A 22,035-nucleotide genomic window follows, 5' to 3' on the forward strand; every position below is an offset into this window, starting at 1 on the left:
GATATTAAAAACCTAGACAAAGCAATAATAATATGGAGAGTATCAAAGGCCCAAAGATCCAAAGATCTAGAGGCCCAAATATCCAAAGGCCCATACGTTTAATAATTTGGTGGTGGTATTGAGGAATGAGTCTTCCTTATCCGCTCGGTGGAGCAGTGAAAAAAGATGGCCGGAGTGTGCGTCTCTTGGGGAGGCGGAGCATGTCGCTTTTTCCCTCCAATTCGCCGGCGTTTTCCGGTATCCTCCACCGTCTCATCCCTCGCTCTTCCAGATTCCTCCGCTATGATCGTCGACGACAATCTCGGCGCATTTCTCAAGGTCTAATTTACTATAAAAATCAAGTCTCTGTTTCGTCTTTGTTCTTACAGTTTGATCTGAACAACTCTTGCGTCTTTGTAGATCTTTCCACGAGATCTTCGTCATCGTCTTCTCAACGATTCTCGAAGAAACCAACTTGTAGAGGTTATTGTTTTTAACTCTTCGTGAAGAACCATTTTGAAAAGCTTAAAAAAAATGGAATGAGAGTTTTTGAAAATCTTTGGTTAGGTGATTATGGATTTGGGAAGACCACCTGAAGCACGTTATCTCGGTGAACCTGGAGGCCAGTATCTTAGGAACATCGAGGTAAAACTAATTTGGTTGTGTTTTTAGTGGGACTTGGAGTTATGTTGGTGTCTTCTAAATTTTGGATACTTTGTATGTATGTGGAAACACTAGCTTAGGTATCCATGGAAGAGTTAGAGGATGCTCAAGAGCTGGTAGGTGAATTTGGTGCTGACAATAGAGCTGGAATAGAGGGTACATTGCACAGGATATCAGCTATTCGTAATAGGAAAGGGTTCATTGTTGGTTTAACTTGTCGGGTTGGGAGAGCTGTGAGTGGTCACATTGATATGCTCTATGATCTCCTTCACTATGGCAAAAGTATCTTGTTTGTTGGACGGTACTTGTTTTACACACTACTCCTTATGTTTCATTTTGTTTCCGTGGTGATGATTTGATCGTTTTAAATCTGATAAACTGTATATAGGCCTGGTGTTGGTAAGACCACTGTTTTGCGAGAGATTGCTCGTGTATTGTCTGATGAATTCCAGAAAAGAGTGGTGGGTATTGCTTAACCTTGAGGTTTTCTTAGCATGAAGGTTCTGCGTTTTTAAGTGATTAAGTATGCGTAATTTGCGTTTTTTTAGGTGATAATTGATACTAGCAATGAAATAGGAGGAGATGGAGATATTCCACACTCAGCTATTGGAGGTTCTCGTAGGATGCAAGTACCTAAGCCATCTTTGCAGCATAAAGTTATGATTGAGGCAGTAGAGAATCATATGCCTCAAGTGATCATTGTTGATGAGATCGGCACAGAAGCTGAAGCACTTGCCTGTCGTTCCATTGCTGAAAGGGGAGTGATGCTAATTGGCACTGCTCATGGAGAGCAGCTCCAGAATATCATAAAGAATCCTACACTTTCAGATTTGGTAATAATTTTTTAAACTGCTTGTCTGAATGCTGTGTTATCGCTTGCTTCTAGTTTTCACAAAGATTTTTTCATGTTGTTTTCCTGCTCTTTGTTGGTTGTAGATTGGGGGCATTGAGACTGTCACTCTTGGAGATGAAGAAGCGAGGGCGAGAAGGAGTCAGAAGAGTATTCTCGAGAGGAAAGCTCCACCGACTTTTTATTTCTTGATAGAGATGAGAGAACGGGATTATTGGATTGCACATCAAGTAAGCCTCTGTTTCACAACTCAATCTGTTAATTGCCTTTGCCCTGCACTCATTCAATATCAAAGATCATATGTAAACTTGTCATCTTTCACTCTCGTCCAGACTGAAAAGAGCGTAGATATGTTGCTTCGCGGAAGGAATCCCATGGTTGAGGTATATACTAGCACTCAAAAATGTATCAGTTTAGAATTATACGACAACAATGATTCGATTTCTATAACTTATGATTTTAGGTGAGGAGAAGGGATGATGAGTACAAGGTGGTAATAGAAAGATGGAAGGCATATGACGGGCAAGGCATCTGAAATTTCTTCATCGTTATTAGACTTGGGCATCTTTCTTATGAACACAAATGTTTGCAAAAGATTACAAACCATATGTATAAAATAATTATAAGAACACAAATGCATCCATCTCATTACATCCATCAGGAACGTAATCTCATTCGCATTCAAATACTCATTTGTATCGATGCGTACTCAAGTGTACAAGGCGATGCCTAGTGGCACTTAGCCCATCACATGTCCACATTTTATCTGTTACACAAGCAAGATTCAATCTCCATCTCATTCAACTTTAAGCACACATGATATAATGATATATCACAATTTAATAGACTTAATCATCAATCGACAAGGTCAATTCAATTCACACAACATATATGAAGTCAACTTCTGGTCAATACAGCAGGTCTGATCAAAGTCATCAAACATTAAACGACCCAAACAGGTCTCATACGTGCACACACATTAGAACGAGAATTTACCCGAAAATCCGAGACGATATAAGGACAAAGAAATGTAGAAATTCCCAAGTAATAATATTCCAGAGTTTGAGTTTAATGATTCAAGTAACGTTTGGGGTTAAGACTAGACTTTCTCTTATTTTCCAGAGGTTTCGATTCACATTATGGATTTTATAAGTGCATCCATCTCATTGATTCATGACATTTATTGGTCAGTAGGCTTAATTGAATTTAAAAGATTTGTGATAATGATTGCATCTGGTTTAGTAAATTTCTAAGGTTGAATTGTAAGTCGAATAAGGCATATAATTAATCAAGATTAAGAGTTAAGCTAGTCATGTGTTCAATTCCTATAGGTTGCATGGCCATAAGGAAGAGTCATTAAGCTGTATGGACGCTCTGTCAAAGTTAGTGATGTATCAAGTGAGAGAGATCAGTTGTGTTGTCTTCTGGGTGGACATGTGTCACATGAACAAACAAAAGTCTCAGTCTCAGTGTTTTCTTGTGATTGATGAACTGAATTTCTCCCCGTGACAATCTGTAGTATACCATTGCCAAAGCTAAAGATGTCAAGATTCCGTGCTTGCCCTTCCATGTATCACGTAAAAACAATTAAGATTGAACCATAAAAGCTAAAGATATCTCTCAATTCTCAACCAAAGTGAGTGTTTTTTCTTGGTCTTGGTTAGCTTCTTCATCCTCTTAAGAATCCATAGAGGCCAATATAACATTCTGAGCTTTCATAGATCAAACGTAAGTCTTCTTTTGATTAACACTTTGATCTTGAATGAGTCAAATAATGTTTTCAGGTCGTGCTTTGGCTGGAGATTAAAAGCGTTTTTCAAAGCTTTCTCTTAACAAATTCCGTACCTTGCATGCTTACATGCATATATATATTTTTGGTTCGGTTTAGAAAGTGAATTTCAATTTGATCAAAAAGAAGTAAATGAGTTATTTTTAATTCTTTTTCCTTTTCGTGATCTTTAGGCTTTTGTTTCTATGTGTTGCATGATGTCTAGGATGTTATACCAGGCTTCAAATTTAGTCAAAATTTTGTTATATTTAACTCAAATTATTCAATAAAATCTTAATTGGTTTGTATTTGAAAGAAAGAGGGAACTAGCTCATCCGATGGGGGAGATAAACAATTTGAAGCCCTCATTCTTGAGCTCCGATGGGAGTTTGGCTGTTCATGCTGGTACGTTACCTACGTTCATATTGTCGACCCTTACTGATTTTTTTTTCTTTTTCTTGTCACCTCTTAATTACTAGAAATTTGTTATATGTTTGGACAATATATATGATATCTTTTTATATATATATATATTAAAATGTACAATTTTCTTATAAGGGAGCCGCGGGAATGCATGCATGCCCCCACTGCCACAAATAATCATGTATAGTATACTAGTATATGCTTTTGGTGTTTAGTACCTTTCCTTAGAGCGCATCTGCGCATGTACAATATAATATTTACTTCTATCGATCGACCACTATCTTTGAAAATGGACGTAAGAAAAATGTAACTAAACAAACGTTCACCGCCTAGCAAGTGCCTAAAGCGTTTTAAGACATTTCGTAAGCGGAGAATCGAAAATAATGGATTTTGTTGTGGGTTTATAATTAGGTGAAAGATTATGTCGTGAAATAAACACGACTTCGATCACGACCCCTGTAGTAAACACAACGACCTACTTCTTCAAGAACACTTCCGAGCTGGTTGACTTCAAGGTCCGTCTATATATATATATATATATATGCTTCTAGGTTTAAATATCGGGGAAAAAGAACTTTAAATAGTGTGTTGACTACTAAGTTAATCAACTATTTTTACAAAAAATAGACTTATTTTTAATTTTGCAGGAGCAACGGATTGTATGTCATGAGTATACTCGTTATGGAAGCCCAACAACTATGGTACTTGAAGAAAAGATTAGGTCTCGCACTCTCTTGATGTCTTTGTTTACTGTCCCACAAATGATTATTGTTCTTAGTTGTCCATTTTATGCTCTCTTGATTAGTGCACTTGAAGGTGCTGAATCAACTTTGGTCGTGGCATCTGGAATGTGTGCAATTAGTGTTATGCTTTTGGCATTGGTTCCTACAAATGGTCATATTGTGACAACTACAGATTGTTACAAGGAGACAAGGATGATCATGGAGACTTTTCTTCCCAAATTGGGAATCACCGTAAGAAATTAAAACCCTGTTTCATCACTTCAATTTTGTTTTGTTTCGACTCATTGATCACCTTTTTGTTATGTGTGTGTTTATATATGTCATCCAGGTGACTATGATTGACTCTGATGATACCGCAAGGCTCGAAGCTGTAGTGAATGACCATAATGTGTTATAACTTACAATGAGTTCTCGTAGCATACTTTAAAAGTTGAAAACGATTATATGAATTGTGATTTGTTCTACAGGTTTCTATGTTCTTTACTGAGTCCCCAACAAACCCATTTCTTCGATGTGTGGACATTAAGTTAGTGTCAGAAATCTGTCACAAAAGAGGAACTCTTGTTTGTATAGACGGTACCATTGCAACACCTTTGAATCAAAAGGCACTTGCTCTTGGTGCTGATCTTATTCTCCAGTCTGGTACTAAGTACATTGGAGGCCACAATGATGTGTGTAACTTAGCACGCAGAACCTTATTACTGCTTAAGAAAACTGGTTACCAAATATTGATTATTTGTTTCGTGTGTCTTCCCAGGTTCTTGCTGGATGCATATCTGGCTCAACGAAGTTGATTTCTAAGATTCGCATTTTGCATCAACTTTTGGGAGGCACGCTTAATCCTGTAAAAATGCTTGATCCCCCCTTTAATGCGACCACTTCATACATCGGTTGAAATTTCAATTTGTGTCAGTTTGGCGTTTGGGACAGTTTTGTTTATGTGTTGATTCATACAGTATCATCCCTATTCATCAATATTCTAACCTTTGGATAACTGTGTCTTTGCGAGAAACAGAATGCCGCATATTTACTCATCCGAAGCATGAAGACGATGCATCTTCGTGTAAAACAACATAATTCAAATGCTTTGAGGATGGCCCAAGTGTTAGAAGCACATCCCAAGGTACTATTTTTCTTTTGGTTGCACACATTATTAATATAGGGTATGTGAAAATGATAAAAGAAACTAATATATATATATATATATATATATATATATATATTATGATTAAGCACTCAAATACAGTTCTTAATTCTTGTGCAAGAAAGAAAAGAAACTTGGAATGAGGTTTCTTGCTTAGCAAGTTAAGAAACGATCAAACAAATTAAAAGAGGAAACTAGTACTACATATAAGATGTCACTGAATCGATTTTGAGGTGTCTTTGCAGATGATCAAGACTCCACTATTTACATATAAACACACACACATACACATACATATAAATTGAACGATAAAATATATATATATATATATATATATATATATATATATATATATATATATATATATATATATCATAACCTTTGCTCCATTTATATTTGTCTTCCATATTCCATAGCGTTTTCAAGTGGATTCGATAACTCTTCCTTCCACTTTGTAAATGGATCATCATTTCACAACAAAAATGGATTCAATGTAATCATGTTAGGTAAGTCGCGTTTACTACCCGGGCCTTCCGAGTCATCCCGAACATCTCATAGCCAAGCGACAAATGACTGGTTTTGGTGGTCTGGTCACTTTCGAGGTCAAAACTAATCACATTCATACCTTTAATGAAAATCTTCTTAATCTTAAAATGTGTTTTTCTTTTTCTTTCCATTTTATATCTGCAAATAGGTTGCTGGCGATCTCAAGACTACAATCAAATTCGTCGATTCTCTGAAGATCCCTTACATTGCAACATCTTTTGGTGGATGCGAGAGCTTCGTGGACCAACCTGCCACAAGGAACTGGTATATACTTTCCCACTAAAACATTGATAGCTAGTTTAATTTGTTTATTTCTTGTTACACACACAAATGTGTGGGAGTTTGATTTAGGGATGTACCACGAGAAGAAAGGCTCAAATATGAACTCAAGGACAACTTAGTTCGTTTCAGTTTTGGTATTGAAGACTTTGATGACATCAAGGCTGACGTTCTTCAAGCTTTAGATACCATCTAAATAAATGTTGATGTTTTGTAAACGAAGCTGTTTCCCAAACATTTCACAAACACGTGTACCATTTGTTTTATTTCTATTTCAACAAAGTTTCTAATCATTTCAAATGAAAATGTTTTTTTTTTTAACTTTTTTTTTTAGTGTGTGTTTCTATATATTGATCAATTTATGCATCGCTTCATCTTTTAAAAATGTTTATATCTCGATTCCATCAGATCTCAGTTCTATATACCTGAGTTGGTCTCAGCCTCCATATATGTATCAAAGCTTAGGTTCTCTGTTCTATATGGACCTGAAAGAAAAAAATAGTCAGAAAGGATTTAGGGATAATTTACAAAGACAATTTTCTCTTGAGTTAGACAACAGCAAGTAAAACTGTAATTTAGGACTTGCGCTTATATTATTTTCTATATCACCACTGGTTGATTAATACTCTCTTCGTATTTTTTATAGTTTGATGTTTAAGGTTTATATATAAACGGATTAAGAAATCAACAGTTTTTTTGTTTACCTTTTTCTGAATAGTAAAAACATTATTTATAAAAATACGTGAGGAAGTATATATATTTTTGCAATACCACATAGTCACGTTGAATATCTATGCATGTTTTACGTACCAACTAGAATTTCACTCTCGGGGATAATTTTTTCTATATAATCATTAGTTGAATCAATTTGACATGCCTAATATTTTATTATCAGTAGTTACCAAAATAATACGATGATGATTTACATTTGTTGTATTATATTAAGTAATATATATATATATATATATTTATATTTATATTTGAATCACAACATATGTATAATAAGATTTTATTATCTTATTTATGTATTATGATTTAAAAAAAAAATCATAAAAAGATAATAAGAGAATCAATAACGTTACTTGCCGACATCAATAATGTTAAAATATACTCAGCTAAATTCCGATTGAGAGAAAGTAAAAACGAAAAAAGATTTATATGATTTCTGTTAATTATTTGATAAGGATTACATCGGATTTAGTTAAAGATATTAAGTTGTTGAATTATATTTCAAATTAGGCGTAAAAAACAAGCAAGTTAAGCTAGTCATGTGTTCAATTCTATAGTTTGCATTGCCATTAGGGAGAGTCAAAGCTAGCTAATCTGGACATTTTGTCCAAGTGAGTGATGTGTCAAGTGAGAGAGATATGTGTTGTCTCACGGACGGACATGCGTCCATTATGTCAGCAAAACCATCCATTTTTCGGACATGCACCATTCTTTATGTCGTCCCACTGCTTCCTCCTTTATAGCAATATAATCCATTATTTCACTTCAACGCTTATTTATCTCTCTCAGTTCTCAACCAAAATTTAATGTCGTTGGTTTTGTTTACTTTTGTCTACCTCTTTTAGAGTCCGTAGAGTCGAAAGAAAAAGGTGTCACTTATATGATTAACCTACTCAAATCATATAAATAAATAAACCTTTAAATTTTCAGGCGATCAGAGATATTATACCAAATATGAGTCCAAGTTTTGATTGCATGGATCTAGAGGCATTAACATCGAACGCGAAGCAAATACAAGACGATGTATTGAAGCAGATACTCACACTTAACGCCAACACTGAATATCTCCAACGTTACCTCCATGGAAGTTCTGATAAAGAGCTTTTTAAAAAGAACGTGCCAGTAATTACCTATGAAGATGTTAGGCCTTATATCGAACGTGTTGCCAACGGAGAGCCTTCAAATGTCATTTCAGGCAACTCCATCACTGGATTTTTCCTAAGGTAAATTTCTATTTTTGATTACGTGGCGATGAAGCTATTATACATTTTTCCTCTAATGGTTGTGGATCATGTAGTTCCGGAACATCAGGAGGAAAACATAAGATATTCCCTATGAACAACATCTTCTTTGAGAACCTATTGCTATACAAAGCTCTTTCGTCCCCCTTTGTATCCAAGTAAGTAGTTTTCAATATTTTGTTCTTTTATCCTTTTGGACGTTGCTAACAATCCTTAATTAAACAAATCATAAATTATAGTAATTGGCTAAAACTGTACGTCGAAATCATAAATGTTTCGAGACTTTGGAAATAAGAGTTTTATTGCTACCAAAGACGTTTACACGACTAGCTAAAACCGACTTTATAGTTGGTGTGATTCTATCTCTCTGGCTTAGAGACTTACAAAATAATACTGCATACTCCAGAGAGATAGAAACAAACTATCAATTATATATAAATTTTAAGGTTTTAACAAAAAGTGTCATTTGTGACTTTCCAACATAAATTTACAAACAAACTATCAATTATATATAACCCTACACTTTTACATTTTTCTTATATGTGAATAATTGTAGAATAACACTCTCTAGAGGTATACATATTCATATTTATGGCTTACACACTCACAAAAGGTTTTGACCTATAAAAAAAAAAAAGACATTCACCAGAAGAAAATGTTCACCCGCCAAACACTGCCAGTAGATGATGTCCATCCCATTATTCCCATATAATATTTTATATATGTAACAACTCCATCACCATTTACTGTCATCCTTGATTATGATTCGTAGGTATATGGATGGGGCCAAGCGAGAAAAGGAGATGATGTTTGGTTTCACTAGACCATTATCCAAAACTCCTTCTGGTTTGCCAGTTTCTGGGGGTGTTTCGAGTTTTTTACAGAGCGATTATTTCAAGAACCAACCATCAGAGCTGTATTCAAGCCCCATTGATGTCACATTATGCCCAGACAACATACATAGTATGTATTGTCATCTTCTCTGTGGACTCGTCCAGAGAAACGAAATAACAAGTATGAGTGCTTACTTTGTTTCTATCTTGGTACGTGCCATCAATTTTCTTGAAACTCACTGGAGAGAAATGTGTAGTAATATACGATATGGTCATGTTAGCGAGTGGATTACAGACCAAAAATGCAGGGACTCTGTTACTATCATCCTTGGAGGGCCTAATCCTGAATTAGCAAATTTTATTGAGGACGAATGCAACCAAAAATCATGGCAAGGTATAATTCGACGGCTTTGGCCCAAAGTCAAATTTATCGATTGCGTTGTTACAGGATCGATGACTCAGTACATCCCTACAATGGATTTTTACTCCAACAAACTTCCTATATATTCTGTGCTCTATGCGTCATCGGAAAGTATATTTGGGATCAACGTTGACCCTTCATCCAAACTAGAAGATGTCTCATACACATGTCTACCCAATATATCTTATTTTGAGTTCAAACAGATTGACGAGGAAAACAAGGATGACATTGTTGATCTGGTGAACGTTAAGCTTGGTTGCTACTATGAGCTACTAGTCACAAATCATTTTGGTAAGTTATTTAAATGTGTTTTTAAACTTAAGAAAAGAAAAAATATATATCTACATCAAGTCATAAGATTTAACTTTTGTTACTTGTTATTTTGCTAGGTTTACACAGGTTTAACATTGGAGATATTTTACAGGTGACTGGGTTCTATAATAGCACACCTCAATTTCGATTCATACGTAGAAAAGAAACGGTTATAAGCATTCAGACTGAGATAACAACTGAGGAGCATATTTTAAAGGCGTTGTATCATGCGACACTGGTTCTTGAATCTTCGAATTTGATGTTGATGGGTAACACATGCTATGAAGATATTTCTACGAATCCAGGTCACTATGTTTTTTACTGGGAACTCAACAACAAAAACATCGATGGTGTTGAACTTGATAACAATGTATTGGTGAAATGTTGTTGTGTGATGGAGGAATCATTATGTCCTCTTTATAAAACATTTAGGAGTAAAGATGGATCAATCGGAGCTCTAGAGATAAGAGTGGTGCAACAAGGAACGTTCGATTCCCTCATGGACTTTTTCGTTTCAAAAGGTTCTTCGATATCGCAATACAAGACTCCTTTATGCATAAAATCTTCGGAGGCTTTAACAGTTCTTGAAGACAAGGTTCTTGGTCGTTTCTTTAGCGATAAATGCCCTCCTCTTTGATCATATATGATCTATTCGGAAGATGATGATGCTATCTTGTGTGCGCGTCTAAGAAGTGTGGTTGATGTATTTATTAATTACTGTATGAAAAAAGTGTGGTCGATGTATTATCTTAATTAAAATGTGGTTTTGTGTGTATTATGTATGTGTGTATATAATTTATTTATCTCAACTAGATTAACATCATTTTTAGTATGAAACAAATATATAAATTCACTTTATGATTAAACAAAGTGAATTTATGTTTTTTTTTGTGTGGTAGGAAGATATTTCAGTTCAACTAGGTTGACATTTTGAGTTTTGTTTTTTTAGGTTTTTATATATAGTCATGTAAAATATATATTAAATACGTTGTTTACTATAAATATTTTGAATTTAAAATAATTATTTTTGACAGACTACACTTTTTTAATTTTTATTTAATGAATTATTTAAAATTATATTATTTAGTATTCTATTATTTTAAATATGATTTTAAAATTGAATTATTTAATAATTACTTTAATGAAAAATGTATAGTATAATAATGAAAATATATTTTAAAAAATTTGGACATATTATGACTTACAATTACAAAGACGATTCTACCACGAACAATTTATTTTGATTCAATTAGATTTTCCATAGACGATTTTTTTTTTGTCAACAGTTTAAATAGATTAGCTCAAAAGAGCCAATTGGTGAAAACAATAACATAATGTTGTATGGTAAGAACTCATCGCGCCAATAAATCCGCTTTTTTATTTGCATTACATGGAATAAGAGATAGAGAAAATGTCGAAAATTCTTCTCTAATAATCATAATCTCGTCTAAGTAAACTGAATACGCTAGCTACTCTGAAAGTGAAAAAACTATCTTCACCAAATTTGAATTGTCAGTGAGAAAAGCTATATCATGGTTATCGGCGCCATTCATACTCTTCATAGCCAACACAAAAGCTTCAATTTCAGTGTATAAAAGAGACAGACTTCAGCGTATATCTGAAAACTGATCACTATCCTTTCAAGACCCATCGATATAACACCGAACCTCTGAAACAAAAGGCTCAAGTATTGCTGTGTTCACCCTTGGCGGGTGGTGTAGTGAAATGGTATCTCAATTTTTCTGTGAGGGCTCAAGCTGGGGTAATTGCCAAGCTTTTTCCTTTGCCTCTGCCATGCGTAGCACCTCAAGAGCATTTAAGTCTATATTATCAAAAACCTTACTATTTCTGGCTTTCCATATATACCACAGAATCCAAAAGAAAGCTGAGGCATAAACTTCGTTGTGTACTCTCTAAATTAAATAATCTATATTGGCATATAATGAAACCATCAGAAAATATCTAAGGAGGGAAGGAACCTCGGAGAGGGCCAAAACTTGACGAGCTAGTGAGCATTCAAATAAAGCATGGTTGATTGTTTCTTCTGGGTGGCCAAAAATACCACATCCTAGATTACAACTTAACCCTCATCTCCTTATATTAGTTGGGACTCACAAACAACCTGTCACAATCTGCCACATAAAATGTATTCATTTTTGGCGGACATTTTATCTTCCAAACAAAAACCTATAATTGTATAATATTCGAGCCACAAACAAGGGCCAAAGTAATTGGCTGGTTCTTGAGTAGCGCCACATGGTAACCCAACTTAATCGTATATTTATCCGACTCTGTGAAATGCCAGCCTTATACGTCTTGTTTGGAGCAATCTCCCAAAGGTAAGGTATAAATCAAGGAGACATCCTCAGGTGTAAAGGTAGCATTAAGCAGAGCAACATTCTATGAATTCGTCCGCATATCTACCAAAATTTTAACTTGAAGCGAAAGATCTTGAGCAGACCTATTACTTAACGTTGGTCTCGAGAATTGAGCTGGTACCCACAGATCATTCCATACTGAAACATAAGTCCTGGATACAACTCGTTTAATAAGTCTTTTCTTAACCAGAGAGGTAGGATACATCATACTTCTCCATTCATAAGAGGGACTGTAAGATTTGATGATATCTAGAATATTAGAATTCCAATAGCATTGTCCCTTAGATACCTTTACAAAAAGTGAATTAGGTACTATTATTAACTGCCAAAGTTGCTTTGCAAGTAGAACGGTATTGAAATCATCGACATTTCAAAAACCAATACCACCTTCAGACTTACTGCAACAAAGTTTATTCCAATTCATCTAATATAATCCTCGTGTTTACCCATTGGAACTCCACCAATAATTTGTCACCGCACTTGTAAGTTTTGAAGTAATTGTCTTGAGAAGGCGGAAACATAACATAACATGGGTAGGTAACCCTTGTATGCAAAAGCTCCCGAACAAAAGAGAAAACCTTTGTTTTGGAACTACCCAACTCTCTCGTAATCCAAAATAAAACCCCATACCCCCAATATTCGAAATACCCAAAAATATCAAAAGCTTCCCACGTAAATCAGCGTCGACTTTGTGGTCAAATTGAACAGATGACTTTGAGAAATTGATCTGACGACACTCCTTTCTTCATAACATACATGAATCTTTCGTTTCCATATGCATGATAAACAATTTTAATACATAAAATTATGACAAACAGTTCTAATTGTAATAAGTTTAAAACAATAATTCTGTTTTATTGATTTTCTATGTTTTTTTTTTAATTTATATCCTTTAAAACATATATTTGTATTAAGATTAAGAAAACAAAACATTTAAACCATCTTCGTGTCCCCAATATTAACTACTAAATACAATCTTAATATATCCAATCGCTCATGGCGGCGGTTGCTACGGTGATGTTGTGGCTTTGTTTGTGGTTCAGTTTGTCTATTGTCTTGTGTGTAACTAAGAAACACAACAACCAACGGCGCACAACAACGTTGTTACATGAAAGAAAAAAATGTTGTTACTGTTATTGATAGATAAAAGAGGAGGAAGATATTGATGTCTTATTCCAATGAATGAAAGGTCTTTTATATAGGAGTACAAAGAGAGGGTTTCAACGTTTGCTTGATGACAAAGTAAACCTAGTTTACAAGTAATTCTAGAGACTTCTAGAAGATGGACCTTATAATGAGCATCCATATATTATTCATAACACTCCCCCTTGGATGTACATTATAATAATGTAACTAAGAATGCGCCGGAAATACTGCCTCATTAAAAACCTTACCAGTAAAACCTAATGGGAAAAACCATGATTAAGGGAAAAAGAGTGCAGCGCGTAACTACTCCCCCTGATGAGTACACATGTAGAGATTTTTTAGACGATGTAATCCGAGATGATAAACCAACTTCTTGAAAGTAGCAGTAGGTAGCGCCTTGGTAAATAAGTTCGCCAAGTTTTCACTCGAACAAATCTCTAAAACGCGTACATTGCCATTTTTCTGCTGGTCATGTGTGTAGAAGAACTTTGGTAGAATATGCTTCGTTCTATCGCCTTTGATGTATCCATCTTTAAGTTGTGCGATGCATGCAAAATTGTCTTCATACATAATTGTTAGAGCATCTTTCCCTACACATATACCACAATCTTCTCGTGTATGATGAATTATGGATCTTAACCATACACACTCACGACTAGCTTCATGAATGGCTAAAATTTCTGTGTGATTGGAAGAAGTGGTTGTTATAGTTTGCTTCATAGAACGCCAGGAAATAGCAGTACCTCCGCATGTGAATACATATCCTGTTTGCGATCTACCAGTATGGGGATCAGATAAGTATCCTGCATCTGCAAAACCAATTAAATATTTCGTGGATAAATTGGAAAAAAATAAACCCATGTCTTTTGTACCATGAAGGTAACGAAGTATATGTTTAATCTCATTTCAGTGCCTTTGAGTTGGGCATGAGCTAAACCTTGCTAATAAATTCACCGCAAAGTATATTTAAATCATCGACATATACTACGATTATAACAAATCCTTCCTTAAATCTCTTTATAAATATACATGGACTAACGGGGTCATTCTTGTAGCCTAATTTTAGTAAGTACTCACTAAGGCGATTATACCACATACGCCCAGGTTGTTTTAGTCAATAAAGAGATCAATTTTATTTTATGTAGTATTGATCTCGAGAATCAGGTTTCACTGCTTCAGGGAATTTAAACCTTCTGGGACTTTAATATAAATATCATTTTCCAATGGTCCATATAAATAGGCTGTGACTACACCCATTAAGCGTAAATCAAGTCCTTCTTTTATTGCCAGACTAATGAGGAACCTGAAAGTAATTGCATCCAACACATGAGAGTATGTCTTTTTATAATCAATTCCAGTTCGTTGGGAAAAACCTTGTGCAACTAAACATGCTTTATACCTCGCAATTTTACTAATTTCATTCTTCTTTCGTACAAAAACCCATTTATGTCACACTGGTTTTACACCTTTAGGTATACAGACTACTAGTCCAAAAACTTCTCTCTTTGCAAGAGATATTAATTCTTCATCTATTGCTTCATTCCATTTTGGCCAATCACTTCATTCCGTTGGTTCATGATCCTCATCCATAACATCAACTGCTACATTGTATGTAAATATATCATCGACGTCGATTTGCTTTCGGTTACATTTTATTCCAGAAAAAACATAATAAACTGAGATCTCTTCATTATGAGGTAGCTGAATTTCTTTCTTTGTCATGTCTGTCTCTTGCAGATATTTTTCTTTCATAATTATTTCTTTTGTTTCACCATTGCTAATTTCTGCTGCTTTTATTTTTCGAAAATTTTTATCTTCGAAACCAACGGGTATACCACGTTTCATTAGACTCACTAGCAGTTCAATATCGTTATAATAATAATAATAGATTCTCTTCTTTTGAATCACTGAAACATAGCTTAATAATATAAACAAGAATAGATTCTCTTCTTACGAATCATTGAATCATAGTATGATAATTAAAGAAACAAATAATAAGCATGATTCTCTTCTTCGTTGAATCATTGAATCATACTTCACCGATTTATATAATAATAGTCATCGGTTTATGTGTATTGTTTGTTTCAATATAAGAATTGATATTATGAACCTTGAGTTGATAATAAACATGATTCTTAATGTAGAAGAAAGTAAATAAATAAATCAACTAAAAATTCAATACCTTTTAGTTTGAAAGAGTATGCTGATAACGTGTTATAGATAGATAAAAAAAGAAAAATATATTGGTATTTTATTTCAATGAATAAAAGGTATTTTATATAGGAGGTCAAAGAGAGAGTTTTGCTTGATGGGCATCTAGAAAATAGTAATTTTAGAGACTTTTAGAAAATAGGTCTTATAATGGGCATCTATTATATTAAAGCAGAAGTCGAAAGTGCTCACATTCACTCTCAGACACGGATTACCGTTTTGCTATTAATGAAATATACTCTTGGTGTTGAAATATTTTGCCCCTGAACGCAAATTTTCCTATTTTTTGCATTAAAAATAATTCAAAAAATTCGGCTGAATTAATCTAATATCTCAAAAAGTTATTCACAAAACGGGAATTTTTAGATATATCCCTGTCGTATTCGGAAAAACATCCTTTAAGGGTTTATTTTATAACTATGGTTCAGTTTTATTCTCCAATTGTGATAATTAATGGGCTTAAACTATTTTATGGGCTTATGCAGCGAAAAAACCCGATGACAATACACCACCTTACTGTAAACCCTAAAAAAGATAGGTCATTTACAACTATAAACACAATATTATCGTTTGCTTTCACCTTAACTCAAAACACGAAAAAAAAAATCTCTACTCTTAAATTATGTTCTCAAATCTATATTTGTATTCCACAAAATCATCTTACTGTTTTGTATGATTCATCTTACTGTTCTTTTTATTTTTTTGTTCATATAGTGGTTTCTTGGAGAACAAGATCCACACAATCATGAAGCTTTAATGGTTGTTGGTTCACCTTTTAAAAAGGGTATATTGTTATGCTTTTTTGTTTAGATTTTTATGATTCACCTTATTGTTCTTTAAAAAAAAGGTATATTACTGTTTTTATGATTCTTTTTATTTTTCTGTTCATATAATGGTTTCTTGAAGAACAACATCCACAAATCATGAAGTTTTGATTGTTGTTGGTCCATCTTTTTAAAAAGGTATCTTATTATGCTTTTTGTTTAGGTTTTAAAATTTGATGATTTTATGTTCATGTAGAGGTTGCTTTGATAATCCTTTGACGTAGGTATCATGGACCAGATGAATCGATCAAGAAATTTGTTTCTAATTAATATCATGTATTATTATTATAATATTCAGAATTCTTATATTGAATGTATTTACTTTTTTTCTTGAGTGATCTTGAATATTTATAATTTAATTTTCACTTGAATTGCCATATTTACAGGAAAAAAATTATCGGTAATAGCCATGCATATTTCCGGGTATTTAGAAACGATATTGTTTAATTTTCTATAGCTGGAGTTTCATTATAAATTATTTGAGGATAATTCCATGTTTTAATTATTTCTTAAAAAACAAACGTACACGTTGTACCTAAAGAATACGACAATGAGGATCATCTTAATGATGATGTTATGATTTTTTCAACAACTTCAAGATCTTAATTCTCGGATTGGATTGTATTCAATTCACTCTCCAAACTAAAAAATTCGCATATGCTGAAATTCAAAAACCTTTCGGGTTGGTGTCACAAAGAGATGTTATGGAAGCCAATATCAAAGGAGAAGACAATTCGTTTCACCCTAAAATCTGTTACTTTATTCCTTTAACATTTGTTACTTTATTTTAGTTCGATTTTAGTTTTATTTGGTTTAATGTATCAATAATTTAATTATTAATCAATTGATATTTGATCTTTTAGCATACATATTGAAGTTTTTGGTTTAAGACTTTCATATAATTAAATCGTTTAACATTTAATAAAGATTGGATTTGTGCTAAATATGTCAAACTTATTTATTTAAATACATTTCTATTAAATATTTACATCAATTTCAAAATATAAAAATATTTAATATAGTTGAATAACATGAAAACAATGCATATATTCAAATTAAAGTAATTTACATGAATTTTATAACGATAAAGATGTAAATAATAGATTTGTAAAAAAATAAAATCGCATAAGATAGAACTAACGATTTATATCAAATTAACAAATCTGAAACTTATATATTTTATTTAGATGGATTGTTATCTTTATAATTACAGTTATAAAAATGTAAAGTGATAAAGATGGAAATCATCACCTTTAGTTATGTATTAGAATATAAAACGATTTTTACTAAATATTAACATATTTGTAACGGTTGTGATGAAAACAATTATGTTAAATAAATATATTTATTTACTTAATTTGATGGGTATCTATACAGAATTTATATAAAATTTACTTATTTGAAACGATGATGATGTAAATGAGAAATGTTTAAGAAGGTAAATTAACATAAAGAATGTATATATATGAAATATACATATATCTTGAATAATTTATTAATATATATATATATAAATATTAGAATACATCTCTAAGGTTATATATATATATATAGATACATTGGTGAGAGCATATCTTCCATAATTTTAATTGGAGAGTCTGATTCATATTCCAAGGTTGTTAAAGATTTCTCATTATCGTTTATATTCAAATCTTTTATTATGTTGAATATCTAATTAAACTATAATTATTTCTTTCATTTGATGCAGATTATATTAATGTCATGTATTCTCCAACCGATCGTATTTCTTGTTTGAATTCTTCAAAATACGAATGGAAAATCCGAGTTAAAATTTTGTGTTTATGGGAAGAACACTGCAGCTTGATTCAACAATAGAGATGGTTTTAAACTTTTAATTGATAATCAGGTTTGTTATATATTAATATTCTTAATCAATGACTACATCTTTTAAACATTTATTCAGGTTTATTTTAAAATTATTTATAATATGATAAATTTACTTTATTTAATAGGGTAATAAGATCCCGTGTATTTTTCATGGCGTTGTTTATGACAGATTTGTGTCCGAATTTCATGTTGGTGATTGGGTTGAGCTGAAAACTTTAAAGTTGTAGATCAATATGAGTCATGCAAAGCTACCACTCATTGATACAAAATTATTATTTTGTATAAGACCAAGATATAAGACTTCGATTGTTGAAGGTGAAGAATACTTTGATAGGAGTGACAACTTCCGTGATAATATAAAAGCATACAATATGATATTTACAATTTAACTTATTTTAAAATATGTGAATTTTACAATATGCGAATTTATACAATGTGTAAAACTAAGGTTCCTAATTTGATATCTAATTAAATTTTGGGCCCTAAAACCCAAAAATGGACTATTGTTTTATTTGTTGTATCATCTATTGTATTGGTTTTTTTAAGGATTACTATTTGTTATTTGATGTTACATGTGTGTATCCATGTTAATATTACTATGCTCTAACGTGGTCAGTATGTTATGTCTTTATTAATGAGATATAACAATTATATTGTTTTTTTATAGAAAAAGATCATTACTACAGAATTATAATATTATAAAATAATTCAAACCATTTCATAATGTTAACTAAAAACATTACATAGTTCAATTTGTTCAATTCCCATAGGGTGAAATTCATATCACCTAAACAAATTCCTAAACTTGCCCAAAAATGTTACATAATATCCCAAAATATATTTATTTATTGTATACTGTCAAAAAGAGAGTGATGACTAGATTGATATCATAATCAAATCTTTACAAGATCATTTACAAGAGTTTGAATATTTAAATTATTTTAAAACTATAAAAACAGATTAAAAAATATTAAATGATAAAGTCACAACTTTGAAAGATGATTAATCATGAGACCTTTGAGTTCCACAAAGAACTTGGACACTCTATCTTTTATTTACCACAAACAGATAAAAAAACCCTACTTTCAATCTCTCAAAAAGCTTTCATAGTAATCAGAAAGATGATCTACGCAAAAGTTTCTGATTTACGTCCGGGAAGAACCGATTGGAAGATACAAGCAAAGGTATTGAGTATTTGGTTTACACACAAATTTTTTGTGAAAAGGGTTGTTATCTTGGCATATGAGAAGGTAAAAATCATAACTTTCTCTATACTTCACATACAATTTATACCGAATTTATCATTTCGTTTTCTGATTTCAAAAAAAATCTTACACAATTTTAAAATTGGACATGCAAGGGTGACACCATTGAGGCAACTATTGTTGAAACTTCAACAATGAAAAAAATTCCAAGATTTATCAACGACGGTGAATGGTATGACATTTATAATTTTAAGGTCATCAACCCTACGCTCAAAGAGAGAAACACACCACATCTTTACCATATCAAATTTTGGGAGGATACGGAAATGATGAGACTTGCAGATTTGAGTCCAAAAAAATTCTTTCGTTTCAAAGACTTTGAAGACATAAATAACGGAAGATCGATTGACGGCTCATCTTTTGGTTAGTTCTTTTTCATTTAACGATTTGTTGGAATCGTTTCGGAATTACTTTTAAATTATTTATCAATATAATTTTAAAAAAATTTGTTTATTGCAAAATAGATGTATTTGTCTGTGTAATTGATGTTGTGGACAAAACAAGCCGTGGGATTGAAATTGCCGAAATTGGGATGATCAACGATGATGATGAAGTAGTTTTCACTCTCCTAAATGGCAGGTAATAAATTTTAGCTGATCTTATGTTTCTCCCGTATGAATCTCTAAAGTGCATCAACGACACTTAGTATAATTAGATAAAAATCATAATTTAGTTTTTTAACTAAAAATATAGGAATGAGACACTTAAGTGTTGTGCAAAAAGAGATTATGCTTCAAAGTTCATGTATTACTGGAGATTGAACGAATGCCATCTCACATATAAATCCAAACCAGTGTTCTGTGTTTTACGATTTTGGAAATTTGGTGATTGTGAAGGTATGTTTCTTTTCTTACACTTTATATTGAATTATAATCTCTTATCAAATTTAAACAAACATATTACTAACTGTCTGATAACAATTGTAATTACTTATAGGTACATCATGTATTGTGAATTGTCTTGGCTCCTCGAGGATCTACATAAATCCAAACATTAACAGTTTGGAAAATCACAAAGCCAAGTAAGTTTAAAATTAGTTTCGAATTTGTAAATGTATTAATCTATAACAAATATATTTTTACTCGGATAATTCAATGAAGACATTGTCTATATGTTCAGCTGTGAATTCGCTGGCCGTTATTATATAAAGTATGTGATGGAAGATCACGATGACTCTTGAGGAACATGGGCATAAGGCGAGCAAGATTGAAGACGTATTTTGTATGTGAAATCTATGCTACTTTTTAATGTATAACGTCGAATTCTAAGGACTGATTATTTGTAATCTATGCAACTTTTTAATGTCTTTACTCATGTGTAATATACTGTGTTTGAATTTTAAGTATTGATTATCTTTTGTTATCATTTTGACCCATGCTTAGCTAGGTTACTTATATGGAAAACATATAAGAATGAAACATGTTCAATCTCTCTACCAAATTCTCTCATCTTCTTTGTAATTGCATCCTAATTTCCATATTTTCTTAGATTGGTGTCGTTATTACGGAATTTTGACTTTAATATAAATATAGAATGCAAACGCTTTGGTGATATATTATACATTTTCTAAAAATTACTTATATATTTAGTGTCCTGGGTGTAATTACAGTTATCACCCTGGGTTAATTTTTCATTATTAATTTCGAAAATATTTAAAAAATACACATCAGCAAACTATGCCACATCATATGACGGTTGAGTTATAATGTTTCGTGGCTGACTTTAACAAAAAGTAATTTGAAAGTAAACGGTTAAATTTTATTACTTGATGGCTGAGTTATAATACTCAATGGAAAACGAAAGGTTTCGTAGAATTCTTATAACAAATGAGTTATAATGTTTGGTGGTTGACTTATTACATAAAATAAACTGAAAGTAAACGGCTGATTTATATTACTTCACGACTGAGTTATAATACTTAAAGGAAAATGAAAGGTCTCATAAATTCTTATGACGGCTGAGTTATAATGGGTGTCTCACCTATAATCATACATAATTTGTTGTGGATTGTTTTTTTTATTTATCTAGACAACTCTACACCCTCATTTTAATATTGTTAAAATGAGGATATTATTAAAATGAGGATATTGAAATAATGACATTCTTTGTAAACAACATCGTTATATCCTCATTTTAACAATGTAAAATAAATCTAATTATTATTAAATTTTATTACTGTTGCTTTTTTTTTTGTCAACAAATTTTACTACTGTTGTTTTGTCGGCAAGTTTTACCATTTTTTGAATAGCAAAAAAAAAAAAAAAAAAAAAAAAAAAATTCTTTAAGGTGAACAGAAAACGTGAGGGCCTGCAATAGTCACCGAAACAAGGTGCGCAACTGCGCATAGCCCGACACTTGTGGTAGAATCCATAATCTTTGAAGAGTCAATAATGACCCTTACCCATTTCGCTCTCATGTGGACACAAAGGTAA

At 32.4% G+C, this 22,035-nt stretch overlaps 3 protein-coding genes across 5 annotated transcripts; all 3 read left to right on the forward strand.

Annotated features, from left to right (window-relative positions):
* The first annotated feature begins 14 nt into the window (after positions 1–14).
* LOC104777341 (uncharacterized protein ycf45) lies at positions 15–2,149 on the forward strand. 2 transcript variants are annotated; one of them, XM_087505481.1, is made up of 9 exons: positions 15–318; positions 400–462; positions 547–624; positions 718–943; positions 1,031–1,103; positions 1,191–1,475; positions 1,579–1,722; positions 1,825–1,875; positions 1,956–2,149. In XM_087505481.1, the coding sequence occupies exons 4-9, from the start codon at positions 729–731 to the stop codon at positions 2,025–2,027; spliced, it is 840 nt and encodes a 279-aa protein (XP_087361607.1). In that variant the 5' UTR covers positions 15–318; positions 400–462; positions 547–624; positions 718–728; the 3' UTR covers positions 2,028–2,149. The 2 variants fall into 2 exon arrangements, with proteins under 2 accessions (XP_087361607.1, XP_010499871.1); XM_010501569.3 differs by having other exon boundaries at positions 107–318; positions 723–943.
* Positions 2,150–2,994: 845 nt separating this feature from the next.
* LOC104777342 (cystathionine gamma-synthase 1, chloroplastic-like) lies at positions 2,995–6,695 on the forward strand. Of its 2 annotated transcripts, none has more exons than XM_010501570.3 (12): positions 2,995–3,220; positions 3,577–3,665; positions 4,095–4,198; positions 4,331–4,404; positions 4,489–4,657; positions 4,755–4,814; positions 4,894–5,097; positions 5,184–5,270; positions 5,442–5,549; positions 6,077–6,172; positions 6,265–6,380; positions 6,468–6,695. In XM_010501570.3, the coding sequence occupies exons 2-12, from the start codon at positions 3,599–3,601 to the stop codon at positions 6,589–6,591; spliced, it is 1,209 nt and encodes a 402-aa protein (XP_010499872.2). In that variant the 5' UTR covers positions 2,995–3,220; positions 3,577–3,598; the 3' UTR covers positions 6,592–6,695. The 2 variants fall into 2 exon arrangements, with proteins under 2 accessions (XP_010499872.2, XP_019099352.2); XM_019243807.2 differs by having other exon boundaries at positions 3,010–3,220; positions 3,581–3,665.
* Positions 6,696–7,868: 1,173 nt separating this feature from the next.
* On the forward strand, positions 7,869–10,706 carry LOC104777344 (4-substituted benzoates-glutamate ligase GH3.12-like). The gene is made up of 4 exons (XM_010501571.3): positions 7,869–8,347; positions 8,422–8,523; positions 9,138–9,910; positions 10,009–10,706. The coding sequence occupies exons 1-4, from the start codon at positions 8,079–8,081 to the stop codon at positions 10,566–10,568; spliced, it is 1,704 nt and encodes a 567-aa protein (XP_010499873.2). The 5' UTR covers positions 7,869–8,078; the 3' UTR covers positions 10,569–10,706.
* Positions 10,707–22,035: the final 11,329 nt, after the last annotated feature.

The sequence above is a fragment of the Camelina sativa genome, chromosome 3, assembly GCF_030686135.1.
Source record: "Camelina sativa cultivar CO46 ecotype springtype chromosome 3, ASM3068613v1".
Lineage (NCBI taxonomy): Eukaryota > Viridiplantae > Streptophyta > Magnoliopsida > Brassicales > Brassicaceae > Camelina > Camelina sativa.

What these genes read in the sequence shown, in the direction of transcription:
- LOC104777341 (XM_010501569.3), top strand. Translation starts at nt 166, where the DNA reads ATGGCCGGAGTGTGCGTCTCTTGGGGAGGCGGAGCATGTCGCTTTTTC. An exon ending in GAAGAAACCAACTTGTAGAG is followed by an intron (nt 463 to 546) that starts GTTATTGTTTTT and finishes ATCTTTGGTTAG; the next exon opens with GTGATTATGGATTTGGGAAG. An exon ending in AGTATCTTGTTTGTTGGACG is followed by an intron (nt 944 to 1,030) that starts GTACTTGTTTTA and finishes AACTGTATATAG; the next exon opens with GCCTGGTGTTGGTAAGACCA.
- LOC104777342 (XM_010501570.3), top strand. Translation starts at nt 3,599, where the DNA reads ATGGGGGAGATAAACAATTTGAAGCCCTCATTCTTGAGCTCCGATGGG. An exon ending in GAGTTTGGCTGTTCATGCTG is followed by an intron (nt 3,666 to 4,094) that starts GTACGTTACCTA and finishes GTTTATAATTAG; the next exon opens with GTGAAAGATTATGTCGTGAA. An exon ending in ACATTGGAGGCCACAATGAT is followed by an intron (nt 5,098 to 5,183) that starts GTGTGTAACTTA and finishes GTGTCTTCCCAG; the next exon opens with GTTCTTGCTGGATGCATATC.
- LOC104777344 (XM_010501571.3), top strand. Translation starts at nt 8,079, where the DNA reads ATGAGTCCAAGTTTTGATTGCATGGATCTAGAGGCATTAACATCGAAC. An exon ending in TCGTCCCCCTTTGTATCCAA is followed by an intron (nt 8,524 to 9,137) that starts GTAAGTAGTTTT and finishes TATGATTCGTAG; the next exon opens with GTATATGGATGGGGCCAAGC. An exon ending in ACTAGTCACAAATCATTTTG is followed by an intron (nt 9,911 to 10,008) that starts GTAAGTTATTTA and finishes TTATTTTGCTAG; the next exon opens with GTTTACACAGGTTTAACATT.